Here is a 13,665-nt window from a genome sequence, read left to right as displayed (position 1 = left end):
TGTATGTATGTATGTATGTATGTATGTATGTATGTATGTATGTATGTATGTATGTATGTATGTATGTCCTGATGCATCTCAGTAATCCAGGTAAAAAATCAAAGGAAAAAAAAAATTGTATAGGTCCTCTGGACGGGTTCTTCTTTAATGAAACGTTTCGTCTCTCTTCCAAGAGACTTCTTCAGTCTGAGAGTTTCAGGCAAAATTCAGGCTTTTATGTCCTGCCTCCAGGTGACTGATACTCACATCACATGACCATCGTTCACAGGTGACTCATACTCACATCACATGGCCATCGTTCACAGGTGACTGATACTCACATCACATGGCACATCACATGATGGCCATGTGATGTGAGTATCAGTCACCTGGAGGCAGGACTCAAAAGCCTGAATTTTGCCTGAAACTCTCAGACTGAAGAAGTCTCTTGGAAGAGAGACGAAACGTTTCATTAAAGAAGAACCCGTCCAGAGGACCTATACAATTTTTTTTCCTATGTTCTTACTTAGTTGATGACACTAAATTTAGTATATTATCACATTAATTTCCTCTTTGGTGGAGTTTAATAAGAAAATACTTCATATTCAATATTTAATATTGAAATATAATGTAGGAAAACAGCATCTTTGACTTGCTAAGTAAAACAATTAGGGAAACCAACAGMGTTGGATTTTGTCAAGAGTGGGAAACCTTCCACACAAGCAAGGCTATGCTAATTAGCCATAACATTAGGACCATTGATGAAATTGTTTTACTGCTGTTTTGTCACAATGTCATGTTGAAGAAATAAAACTCTTCATTCTGCTTTTTACAGGCTCTACTTGCCAAGACATCTCCCATGTAAACTGAGCTGGCTGGTCATAATATTATGGCAGATGTATGTATATAACATTGCCTGGCAGGGCTGCATTGACTATCTMTATATTTTGACTTTTAATTCTGGTTTGTGCGTTCCCCTCTTTCCAGGTGTCACCAGAGGTCAGTCCCAGTTTGACGCATGCAGTACCTGCTCCTGGCTGGGCTGGGCGGTCTGCAGAGGTGGGGCTGCAGACAGGACGCTCTGCACTATCTGTCTACTCTGCTGCARAGCAGGGGCTGACAGAGCTGGAGCAGCACCCGTCTGTCAGAAACACAGAGATGAGACCACGTTCAWTAAAGCTGTTTTCTTGGATATAACTGTCTAAAAATAAACAAAGCATTTAGTGTTTTAAAGCAAAAGCTGTGACAAATGGAGTGTTTTAGGGATTTACTGTATGTGGTTCCCTATGAGAGGTTACAATGAGAAAGGGAAATTGTAGCTTTGGTCATTTGCTATTATCTGTTTATGTTCTCTAAAAGAAAAAAATGGGACAATTACTGCGAACTAAGCAGGAGCAGAAAATGGGTGTTAAAGGAGCTATGCAGTTGGCGACATCATAAAAGATACTGCAGGCTGCTGCTATGCAGGATTTAACCTACATAAAACTGCCTTCTTTAACATACCAGTGGATCTGCTCTGCATTTGTTGTAAAGTTGTGATGACGGCAGCTTCCTGTTAAGATTAGGGGTATGGCAGATGGGAGCATCCAGGCTCCGACTCTTGTCAGTGTGCTCAGWCGTGGAGACAAAAGTACCCGCTGTCTCCCTGTAGCTGGGCACTGGCTGATTAACATCTTTTCTATCGTAGAGGGTGGGAGAGCTGGTCCTGCGACTAACAATGTGATGGAGACAATAGTTGAGAAGGCTGAGGTCTCCACTTTCACAGTAACTTTGCGGGAACGCGGCTCGAGAGGATGAGGAGCGGCGTGAAAGCTGGGTGACCGTCGTCGGCCAACTGTTCGGCGACGAAGCAGGAGCTGAGGCTAAAGCGTGAGGTAGAGCGGCTGCAGAGGATCTAGGTGAACGAGGAGCGGATGAAACGGGAGCGTGTTTGTGTGTGTGGCCCAACGATCCTCCCCCTTTAGTTCTGTCCTTGAAGAGAAGAGACGTGCAAGCTTTGCAGCGGTGAGGCTGCGGGCTGCGTGAGACACTCAGACAGACCTCTGGGGGTGGTTGTAAATTCAGAGCAGAGTGAGGGGAATTAAAACAACTTGCTGAGTCATGAGGAGWGCGCTGACGTGAAGGTAGAAGAGGAGATAACGCTGAGGCATTCTGGGTACAGTTTGAGTAATCTGCAGCACGCACTGGACTCTCTGAGCTATCAGAGGATGCTGGCTTCTGTGTCGTACACAAGCAAGCAGTTTGATTTATCATTTTAGAGGCAAAGTAAGTCCTACAATCTAACATCTCAATCGAGGAGACGCTGCCTCGCCTAAAACACGTTGTGCTCTCATTGACGAGCAGCTTCTCATGGCAGACAAAGGGCTCACTGTTGTGACGCTGATCAGGTGTCATTTAAAACAAACAAAAAGAAAATAAGACGTGTGTTACTGCAGGAAACAACAGAAAAAATGACATTTTAACAGAGAATTACAGCTTCAGATAAAATCTAATTGTTTTTACTCACTGGTTGACATTGGTGCAGTTGTGCTGCAGGTTTCTGAAAGGCCCCAGGCTGCAGCGTACCTGTGGGTGGCTGGTAGCCTCCTGGGTGTGACTGTGTAGTTGGCTGTGTGTTGTTTTCATGTGAAGCCTGTGCTGTGGGTTGATAGGAAGGTCCCTGATGGATCTGAGGCTCGGCTTGTTGAGGAGGACTGCAGACCGTCTGAGATGTGGAAATGGGCTCTGGAACTGACTGGTATATGCCATTTTGCTGATTACTTAGACCATCTAATTGCATGGCAGAGTTTACTCCACTATCATCTGTAATAACAAAGTAAATAAACATTATGATTTATGATGTCCTCTGCAGGATGGGAAGACATGGAGTAATTTCTAATTTAACTGCTGGGACATGTAGTGTGACTGCTTTAATTGACCGTTACTCAGACAATATTTCTGACATTTTTAGGTTGTAAAATACTAGTTTTACTAGCTTGTGGAAGGRGCTGAACTGTTTTTAGTCTCTCACCTATGGCAGATGTGATGACAGGCACAATACAGGTCAGAATTTCTTGGTCTTCGTAATCCACAGGGGCCAACGTGACTTCCTCAGGTGCACCAGTACCAGGAACCTGCAGTAGGTTTTGCTGCACCTTCTTCCCGGCGGCTTCACTGTTTGCGTTTGGGGAGCCAGTCCGCACTCTCCTCCATTTGATCAAAGCAACGCGATCTCTGATGGACTTCCCGACTATCTTCACGTCACATTCCAGGAAAAATCCGGATTCCACCTGCAGGTGACAGGTAAGATGTTGCAGCTCAGAATGAGTTTTATACTCAACATTTTGCGTAACAAGTCAGCTATTTATTTCCACAAACTACACAGAGCTGCATTGTACTGCCTCTCCAGATGTTCGCAGGGAAGAGCAGAGATCATCTGTCTGGTTTCTCAATGCACTGTCATTACAAAACAACAAATCACACAACAACTCACTTTACATCAGACCTAAAATATATATATATATATAACTCTTTATACGGAGTCCGTGGAGACCCAACCAGTGACTGTGAGAAAAGTTGTTTCAAAATGAAGTTTAGTTTTCACTAATAGAATAGAATAGAATAGAATAGAATAGAATAGAATAGAATAGCCTTTATTGTCCCGCAGAGGGGAAATTCAGGTGTCACAGCAGCATCTTTACAGAGGTTCACACACTAGTTTCTTTACAAARTATAGATAGTGCACACAAAACAAAATTAACACTGACTAGCCATGATACGACTACTAATAATAAAATATATAATATAAAGAATTGTGCAAGGATAGAAAAATATATGTTTTGTTTCAGAAAGAGTAGGCTGTCAGAATCTGACATTAGGAATCAGAAATTGCCTGTTTTCAGAGCAAAACAATGTCAACAGAACAATAATTGTAAAGTGATGTATCACAATGCAGACAAAAAACACAGATGTGCAATTACAGCAGAGTAGTAGTGCAAATGATTGTTCAGTGCAGCAGCAGGTTTGTAAACACTTGTGATTTTTGTGACTTTTATTGTGATTTTTGTAAACACTTATTGTGATTTTGGGGRGTGGTGCTGGTTATAAAGTCTGACAGCTGCTGGGAGGAAGGATCTGTGATAACGCTCTTTTGTGCACCTCAGATGCAGCAGTCTGGCACTGAAGGAGCTCGAGACATTGGGTTATATGACTAGACACTACTGTTTTCCGTACAACTGTGCTTCTCAAATAGTGGCGRGTAAAGGTAAAAGATACGTATTCTTTTACATAATTCAATGTTTCCCCTACAATTATCAGGTGAGACAGAATGTGTCAGGAAGGTGACAGAAGGTGTCAGGAAGTCATACAATGGTTTGCACAGATAAATAATCTAATTAAATATCAGGTTCTCAAAAGGGAAGGTGTAGTAAAAATGTATATTCCCTGGGGGAGAGAGGTAGGGGGGCTGACAGGAAATAATTGAGAACCACTGCCATACAATAACTTAGATAYGTGTGGGCCAGATCTGMTGTCATCTGCCACTGCTGGCATGGTAAGTAGTTTATCAACCAGATGTGGGCCAAGTCTGGCAATGATGGCATTGATTTTGAGATGRCACAWCTGGCCTGGTTGTAGTTTGGTTTACGTGGTGCTGGCCTGGACCATCTGGGCCACCAAACGGCCATTATTCTTTGTGGTATCTGGGCCAAATGTTAGTGTATTATGTGAGCCAGATTTGGGCCAGACAAATTTTTCTATGTAGGTAGCTTGTCTATGAAATAACAACATGACACAAGTTTGTTTCTGTGCTTTCCTGAAACAACGAAAGCAATGTAATTTAAAAAATATTTATCAAAAAGTTTTTACCCAGCAGTAAAAAGTACAAAAAGAAATAATAAATTATTGATAATAACCACCTTAATCAAAAAGAAAACGACTGATTCTAAAATGATTAAAGTATTAATTATCAGAAACATTCATTGATTTACCATTTCTTGAGCCACTACTTCTGGGACTTCATTCTCCAGGTCAAAAGTAAACTCGATGGCACCCGTGTCCTTGTATTTCCCCTTCAGCTTTTTAGGATCTTCAACCCACAGCTTTAGAGCGATGGAGGACTTTTCCCCATCGTCTTCCTCGTTAAGCTCGACCCTCACACCTGTGTCCTCCGCAAAGTAGGCATGATTCAGGAGGTCCTTGATGGAATACCTGCAGAAAATACACAAACGCCAGCTACTCTTCTGCAATACAGGTCTTTACAGTAACAAAGCACTACGCAACGGAAGCTCAGCGCCAAATAGTGGCATTAACGTCACGCTGCAGATACAGAAACAAAACGAGGAGAATGGTCGACCTCTATCACCTGCATAAACTAATATTCAGTCTGAGATCCTGGTTCATTTACTTACCTTTCCTCCCACCTATGACAGATACACTCCCCAATAATCTCCTTAATTTCTGGATCACTGACTTTGCTGTAGCTGGCAGGTTTCACCCCCTGAAAAGGAAATGGCACGTCTCAACTCATCAACGAACAAGTTTAAAACTCGACCAATTACTGTAGAGCACAACTGGGAGCAAAATATATCTGCCAGAAAACATATCATACTCTCAGGTATCTCATTGATGATCTCTCCTGCATTCGTTACATATTTTAGGCAAATTTAGCTTTGATTCAAACAGTTTGCAAGATTTCAGGAACTATACTTTTGCTTAATCTACTGGATATCCTGCAGATATACTGTAAATAACAGAATTAAAAACAATGACAATAAATGAGTTAGTCAATCAATCATATCTTGTTGTACAATGAAGCTTTCACTTTAAAGCCAAGCCACTCAGATTTACTGTTTTCTGTCTTTTACAAAAAGAAATAGCACGGACAGGCATCTTCACTTACGCTGGTGACTTTGCGGTAGATCTGAGCAGCGTTCTGACACTCAGAGTAGGGGTATTCTGAGGTGGCCATCTCTAGCATACACATCCCAAAGGCGTACACATCCACAGCCTCATCGTAGTGCTCTTCATACATCTCTGGGGCCATAAACTCAGGAGTACCTGGAAAATGTATAATATAGTGTGTATTAGTGTTTAAGTCCTGATTCTGGGAATGAATGAACATGAATATACTGAGGAAGAATCGCTATGGAAATGTATCATGTTTCCTAATCAATCTTTTTTCATGTTTCTTGGTTTTCTGGAATAAACCACACCTATCAAAAAAAGGGAAGTCCCCCGGGAGCAAAACAAAGTCCCCCAAATCTCCTCAAGGGTTTTGGTTTCTCTTTCAGTTTGTTACCAGTTTGAACAGCTAGGCAACTCCATTGTGCCAACTCGCCGATGACTTACCAATAACACTTTTAGCAAAAGAGGCTCTTTTCAGCGTCGCCAAGCCCAAATCTCCAATTTTGACGGAGCCTGTGGGACCAGTAATGAAGATATTGTCACATTTAAGATCTCTGTGAATGATCGGAGGGGCCCGCGTGTGGAGGAAGTGGAGTCCCTTCAGAATCTGTCTGCACCACCTTCTGAGAACTTTGGGCTTCATGACCTTAAAGCGCTTTAGATATCTGCAAGAAGAACACACAGCATTTTAAAAAAAGGCTAATCTTAAGGTCTGCCTGTAAGAAACAACTCCATTTTATTCAAAAGTTTGAGTTTTTTGTTGCAATCAAAGGCTCAAACGTCATTTAGCGTTGAGGTGTTCTCTCTAGTTGGAGTCGTTTAAACATGCATGTAATCGCTCACGTTTTCAGTGTCCCTGAGGTCATTAGCTCAGTCACAAGGACAATACACTTCTTCCCTTTCACTGGCGATTCCCAGAAGTCATAAAAGCGAACAATATTAGGGTGCTGGAGAGCCTTTAGCATCTCTGCCTCCTCTTTGAACCTCTGCCGCTCAGCTTTGGATAGTTTGCGTTCCTGTGGAAAACAGATAAAAGGCTAATTTAGATTACTCATGTCGTGTCAACATCCTATTTTAACAAGAAGTATTTGAAAGTAATAAGAAGCTCAGTAATCATCCTGTTTGTTTTGATTTTTCTGGATCTGATCTAAGAAATCAGATCCTTCTGTAACCAAACGGAAACAGGCTGTTTGCTTCAGGAACGAGAATCTGTGAGGATTGCCTGAAGCATCTTGTTTGGACTGAACACAGCTTTGGCATTTTGAGAGTGGGAAACATGAGGGTCTGACCCATTTACTTTTACTTTTTAATGCTGCTTAGAAAACAAAAGTACAACACCTCAGAAACATCAGAATCAACACGTTTTTCAGCTGTTTCCTTTGAGGTTATTATAAGACAAAAACACACCTGCCACGGCCAATAATCATCCTTTTTTTTTTTTTATTGTACAGCAACAACACAAGCTCCAGGCTTTGATGATGTCTGAGTGCACAGTTCTTTGGAAGTTGTAAAGACTGAAATTTTCTGTGTGTATGGTGAGTCTGAGGAAATCTGTTCAGACTTGATCGATATTTTGACCTCCGCCTTCCCTGAACTCTTGTATAAATAGTAAATGAGCTGACAACAAATAACCTCGACATCAGTGTTTCTCTCCAGTCAGCAGAGCAGACAGAACCCTACAGCCACAACAAATGWCCTCCAGAGTTTCTCTACTACTGTCCTCACGCACACGTTAAAATTCAAATAACCAGGCTGCTTCAAATGAGAGCGACGAGTTCATGGCATTGATTATGGATTGATGCGGAGGAATCAGATTTCACTCACCACCCATGGTGACCTGCAGTCTTATATTACAAGCTGCTTCCTGTGGAGTCTACCTCATTTTTATCCCGTTGCTTGGTTAAAAACCCATTGCTGTCGACACAAAGAAGAGGATTGTATCATATCCTTAGATGAACTCATTACTTCCCACTKTCCTCTGTGTCTTGGTGCAAAGAGCTGCATCAGCAGGATTCACACTCCTGTGCGATAACACCAAAGGGTTTAAATTTTAGCATTTCTTAGAGTCATCAAACAAGATAGATGAGAATGTGCAACTATGAGACAAATCCTAAAGTGATACCAGTTTACAAATCGTCTGATTTTGCACAAACAGCTTGTCATGCAGATGTGTGTGTGCCCAAATGAAGAAGAGAGAAGACAGGCTGTCCTCGCAGCACTGTATCCCTTTTTTAAATCGATTCCTGATTCATATGTCTGATTCCTGCTGACTCATCGCACACGCCGTGTTGCGGACTGCAAAATCAAGACATTCGTTTTGAAGGAGCAGCTTCTTTTCGCGAGCGAGCCACGCGGCCGTAAAGACTTGAAAGGGCACAGCCTCGTCTCCGGGGACAGAATGGTTGAATCATCACTAGATCCCCCCCCTAAGAAGCTGCTCAGATGCAGAGCACACACTGCACTTCTGCGGATCACCGTGCATGCTGCATCTAAATATAATTAGAGGGCAGAAAACGTGCTAATCTATTTGGAAAWTCTGTAAATAATGTAGACGCTTTAAAAATCGACCTGATGAATAGAACACTGAAAAATAAACTGATGGCAAATGGTCTTAAAATGTAACAATAAGGTTTAAGAAAATGAGCTTAAATCACTGATAGAAGTTTCAAAAGCCTGAATTAGAGAATATTTTTTATTTTAAGGTTACTGATGTGTGTCTACACTCATCAACATTTTTCAAATTTTTGCATCACTGGAAACTGGACCTTTGCTGTTGCCACAATACAAGATAAGCWCAATGTAAAGCGTGATTTAATTCATCAGGATATTAGAAACTGATTGAGTCAGGCTTCCTTTTTTTTTGTTTGTTAGTTGTTCCCTGGGACCTGACACAGTGAGTGTGCATTCTGCAAGAGTAACCATCTAAATGTGCTCAATCTGGAGCTTCACTAAATCAACGAATGACACTTTTTCTGAAATAACTGGAGTTTCTCGATCTGTGTTTGATGAAAAACTGCTGCTGTTTTTGGTGATAAATACTTCCATATGAAACGTCATCTCGTCCTGAAGTTTTATCTCAGGACAAACACTTTACTCACGATGAGCTATGAAAGAGCAGCTGCTGTCAGGTCCATCTGCAGACTAATCTCCATATCACATGGATCTAAACTGATCATTAGATTAACTCATATTAGTGATGCAGCAAGCTGTCGCTGCAACAAGCCCACATGCAATATTCCCTGTAAGCACCGGGACAAAAAGTCATCCCATGGATTTATTTTAGGTAAAAAACCCTCTGGTTGGGAAATTGAGTGTAAGACGAGGAGAAGAGGGTCTTTGTTGAATTAAAGATTGACGCTGTGAGTTTTTGACATTGAAAAAGCCATATATATGATTGAAATACTCTTTCTCCTTGGCCACTACTTCTTTTAATAAAAATGCTTTCATCAGTGGGAACCTGTCCAACAAAAAGTGCACATCAGCGAAGCTGCTGGAGAACTCAGGATGACAGAAGCAGAGGAGGAACAAATGATGGTAACATGAGGACACAGGGTCTGGAGCTTAATGAGCATTTCTCTTAGGATTTAGTTGAATATTTGTGTTTTTACAACCACTCATTGTTGCATGTATTCATATTGTCTGGACCCACCTGCAGCTCACACCAAGCCACTTCAACCCACGTTTCAGTGTCCAGACCCTTGTAGACGGTCTTGAAGGACCCTCTCCCCAGCTCAATGTCAAACTTGAGGAAACGCCCCCCAGGTGAGGTGGACACCGCCTTCATCCCGGGTTCTTCTTCGTTCTCGTCACTTCCTGCTTTACCTGTGACGTCTGAGGGCCCCACCTCTGCCCTCTTGGGCTCGTTTTCGCTCCTGTCCCCCTTCCCCTCGTCCGCGCTCGCGCTCTCCGTGGCGCTGTCCTTCAGGCCCACCTGGCTCTCGGTGCTGGAGGTCTCTTGGAGGAGGGCCCCCTGCAGAGCCCGGGCCCGGCTCCGGTCAACTATGGTCCGCAGGTCGATGCTGACCACCGGGATGCTGTTGACGATGAACTCCGGCGCGTCCGCGGGCTGCTCCTCGTGGTCCGCCACCCACAGGCTCCTGCGCACGAACCTCCTCCGGACCAGGCCCTGGTGGTCCGTGGAGGTGTAAATGCTGGGGTCGCTGGCCCCGCGGAGCGCCGCGTTCTGGATGTTGATGTTGTAGTCCGTGCCATTCTCGAACACGCACCTGCAGGCGTTCGCGTTAATGTCCGAGTCCAGGTCGGGCGCTGAGGAATAGGTGGATCCCAGCGGCGGATCTTTGCTCGAGTTGTCTGCAGAATTCATCCCCGGTAAAAGAGTTAAACCTTCATAGCGCAGGGAGGAGGCGGGGGAGGGTGACTCCTCTCCAGGTCGGGGAAGTGGGAGAGTTCCCAGCCTACCTGCAACACGCGCGGTGACGCAGTTCTCCGGCTCGGAGTGTTTGGCCCGGTGCCTTCAGCCTGTGCAGCTCATCTCCTGAAAGCGTCCAGCAGCTCCGGGCGCAGGAGGCGAGCATAGCGCGGTCCACCTCCGCTGCAGCACAGCGCAGTTCAGCCTGATGTCATTGTCAGTGCGAGCTTCACAAAAACACTTTCCTCCGATCACTTCCCGCTTCCAAAATCTACTCGGCCGCCAGGTGACCGGCCTGCAGGCCAGGCTGTTCGCACCGAGGCAGCCGCTCCATCACGGGACGGGAAAGTGCGCAGCAGCGATCATCCCCTGGAAACACTCTCCGTCACCATCCCGCACTCTGAATCCCACGAGTGTGACATCAGCGCGTTGTCTCTGGATCAGAGAGGCGCTGATCAGATTAGACTCTCTGCGGCACGGGTCGGATCAGTCCCGGATCAGTCCGAGTCTCGGCGCTGCTCGGATCCGCGTTCTGCTGGAGCTTTAGGGAAAACTATAGCATCAGTTTAACGGAACGAGCCCACGCCCCTAGCAACAGCACGTGTCCAATAAGTCGGCACGCTCTCGGGGCAGCATCCATTGACCCTCCACGCCCCCCATGACCTGCCACGGTCTGCGTGGACCCGTGGACCGCGTCACGGCTCGTCGTGACGCGCTGGACCGCCAGTGGAAGTGAGGTTCAGGGGCGGAACAAGAGGGTTTTTTCCCCCTAAAGTGGCACAGGGGTGATGGCATCATGAGGCTCCAGCAGGGTGGGAAAACTTATTGAAGCAAGAAAAGTTTATTTCATGAATTTAAATCCCTAGTAGCTGTGAARATATGAAAATTAAAATTTTGAATATTCTATCAAAGGTTTAGCTATTTATAAAGCCCTTGTAAATGTCTCCAAAGGAACAAAATGTTGTACAATAAAATACAGTAAAAATGATTTATAATACATCAAAATCAACATCCCAAGATATYAAAGCCTTCAAATAAAAGTGGATTTTAACAGGGGCGGAGCCATGGGGTGGCCAGGGGTGGCCAGGGCCACCACAGACAAATCTTAGGCCACCCTGCTGCACACACCCCTTACACAGTGAAACAACCTTTAGGGCTGTAATAATCCTCCCGAACAATTGGTGGCAGTGTTTAACTGTTTGAAACATTACCAAGCTCAAATAAGTTATTGTTTTCTTTATATACAGAACATATGCCCATTTAATCTTACTTTTGGACTTATGGTGATAAATGTTTTTTATTTTATTTTATTTTTTTCATTTTATGTTCTGAAGGCTGCATGATGCTCTGTGTTTGGTTATAAGTAGACCTATCACTAAATCAGAAAAAGTGAAACACCCCTCTAAATTCAATGTTGGTTGTTATCAAAATTGCACATGTTCATTGGGTAAAATTATTWATGTTAGTTTTAAACATGCAGATGAGGGTCATCATTGTTTGGCACAATGGCGTGTGTTACAATTAAAAATAAATAAACAATATAAAAGTAAAAGGCACCCCTAAAGTCATTGGATATGATAAATTGTGTCACATTAATTAACCTTATCTCAGCCAAAGCAGTGAGTTTAAAAACAGGATGATGGAACCAGATTAATGAAGAATCTGTCTCTGAAATAATATTTAAATTGTGTTTATTTATGTAAGTAAAAAAACAACCTGGTAAAATACACCAGAATGCAGGAAATGGCATCTATTTCGTTCAAAGTTTTCTGGGGGAGGACCCCCAGACCCCCCCAACAGTCTGTCTCCCCACTTTCAAAATCTTCTGATGCCGATGTTTCTAAAGCAGTCACTGCCTGTATAAGGACATAAGGAAATGACAAAAACATAAATATATGCAGAAACTTTCAAGTCAAAAGTTATGTAATTTTCCTGGCCACCCCTGTGTGGGTTTTAAGTGAAAATTTAAAGGCAGCTATTGTGCAAAGGCAAGGCATTCCATAACAGGACCCAACACTGCAGCATTAACACAATTTATACATCAATAACCTTTCCAGTGAATTTAATGATAAGTTCAGMAAAAATTCTCCCATTAYAGTTCAGAARAACAGTCTAAACRTTTGYTWTAARAATGCTCTCCYTTGTTGGATTTCCACCCCAAATTGACTTCACTTCCTTTGGCTSAAGTCCTCACTGCTTATAGCTGTTTCTTTTCAGAAGAGTTGCTTTGTTTATTATCCATCGTCTCTGATTCTYACTCTGTTCACATCTAAAGATTATTTTACAAAAACAATATCCTTCACCAAAACTGACCGAAGTGTCCTCGTCAACAAAATGTTTTGTTATTGTTGGCAACAACATGACTGCTGACCCATTTATAACAAAATATACTGTTGATTTTGATAGTAAATTACGTTTATTTAGTGTTTTTTTTTATAAATGTACAAATACAACAAATTCAAATTAAAGACAACTGTCTCAGAGAAGTTTATATTTGGGTGTCTTATTCACARGTGATGGTATGGAGCGGGAGATGGCTCAACAGTTTGGGGCCTCGTTCTCAGTAATGAGGGTGTTGCTTCAGTCAGTTGCAGTGAAGAAATAATTCAATTGAAAYGCAAAACTCTTGATTTACTGGCCTGTCTACATCCCAGCCCTCACTTATGGTCATGCAGTTTGGATCATGACCGAAAGAACAAGATCCTGAATACAAGCAGCTAAAATGAGCTTGGGGTGGCTGGGCTCAGATATAAGGAGTGTCATTTGAGGCGGGGCTCGGAGTAGAGCCACCGCTCCTGTGCATTGAAAGGAGTCAGTTGAGGTGGTTCGGTATAGGATGCCTTCTTTTAGGGATTTTTTTCCGGGCACGTCCCATCAGTAGGAGGTCCCYGGGAAGACCCAGGACTCTCTGGAGGGATTATGTATTCTCTGGACTGGGWATGCCTCCAGGTCCTCCAGGGCAAACTAAGTGTCGCTGGGGCAAGGGATGTCTGGGTTTCRCTCAAAAACCTGTTGCCTCTGCAACCCAACAACAGATAAGAAGATGGAGATTGTTTCACAGTTATTGATTTTAGATGTMTMTTTTTTTTTGACAAAACACTTGAAATGCATTTMAGGTTAAACAATTAGATAATATAATTTTATAAAGGTAAAAAAACCAAATAAAAAGTGTTTCCTATCGGGCCTTTCTGGCCTACGGGACTCCAGAAGCAGCTGATGGGTACCGGCAGGCGAAGCGGCATGCGGCTCGGGTGGTCGCTGAGGCAAAAACCCGGGCGTGGGAGGAGTTTGGAGAGGCCATGGAGAAAGACTTCCGCACGGCTTCAAGGCGATTCTGGTCCACCATCCCATCCGGCGTCTCAGGAGGGGGAAGCAGTGCAGCACCAACACTGTTTATGGTGGGGATGGTGTGCTGCTGACCTCAACACGTGACG

General features: G+C 43.5%; 1 protein-coding gene across 8 annotated transcripts in view; it reads right to left on the bottom strand.

Annotated features, from left to right (window-relative positions):
• Positions 1-10,874, bottom strand: part of wnk2 (WNK lysine deficient protein kinase 2) — a 25,925-nt gene extending 15,051 nt beyond the window's left edge. For 5 of the 8 annotated variants that reach the window (XM_014006149.1, XM_014006153.1, XM_014006152.1 and 2 more), the window contains exons 1-9: positions 9,512-10,874; positions 6,706-6,878; positions 6,307-6,527; positions 5,858-6,015; positions 5,367-5,455; positions 4,947-5,166; positions 2,990-3,248; positions 2,486-2,781; positions 1,007-1,120 (exon numbers count right to left, since the gene is read on the bottom strand). In XM_014006149.1, coding sequence (XP_013861603.1) covers positions 1,007-1,120; positions 2,486-2,781; positions 2,990-3,248; positions 4,947-5,166; positions 5,367-5,455; positions 5,858-6,015; positions 6,307-6,527; positions 6,706-6,878; positions 9,512-10,186 — 2,205 coding nt within the window. In that variant the 5' untranslated portion in view covers positions 10,187-10,874. The remainder of the gene's footprint in view (positions 1-1,006; positions 1,121-2,485; positions 2,782-2,989; positions 3,249-4,946; positions 5,167-5,366; positions 5,456-5,857; positions 6,016-6,306; positions 6,528-6,705; positions 6,879-9,511) is intronic. The other 3 variants (XM_014006154.1, XM_014006155.1, XM_014006156.1) reach the window with 1 other exon arrangement.
• Between the last annotated feature and the right edge of the window lie 2,791 nt (positions 10,875-13,665).

The sequence above is a fragment of the Austrofundulus limnaeus genome, unplaced genomic scaffold, assembly GCF_001266775.1.
Source record: "Austrofundulus limnaeus strain Quisiro unplaced genomic scaffold, Austrofundulus_limnaeus-1.0 Scaffold35, whole genome shotgun sequence".
Classification (NCBI taxonomy): domain Eukaryota; kingdom Metazoa; phylum Chordata; class Actinopteri; order Cyprinodontiformes; family Rivulidae; genus Austrofundulus; species Austrofundulus limnaeus.
Note: the sequence above shows the minus strand (reverse complement) of the source record. Positions and strands in the feature narration are given on the sequence as shown.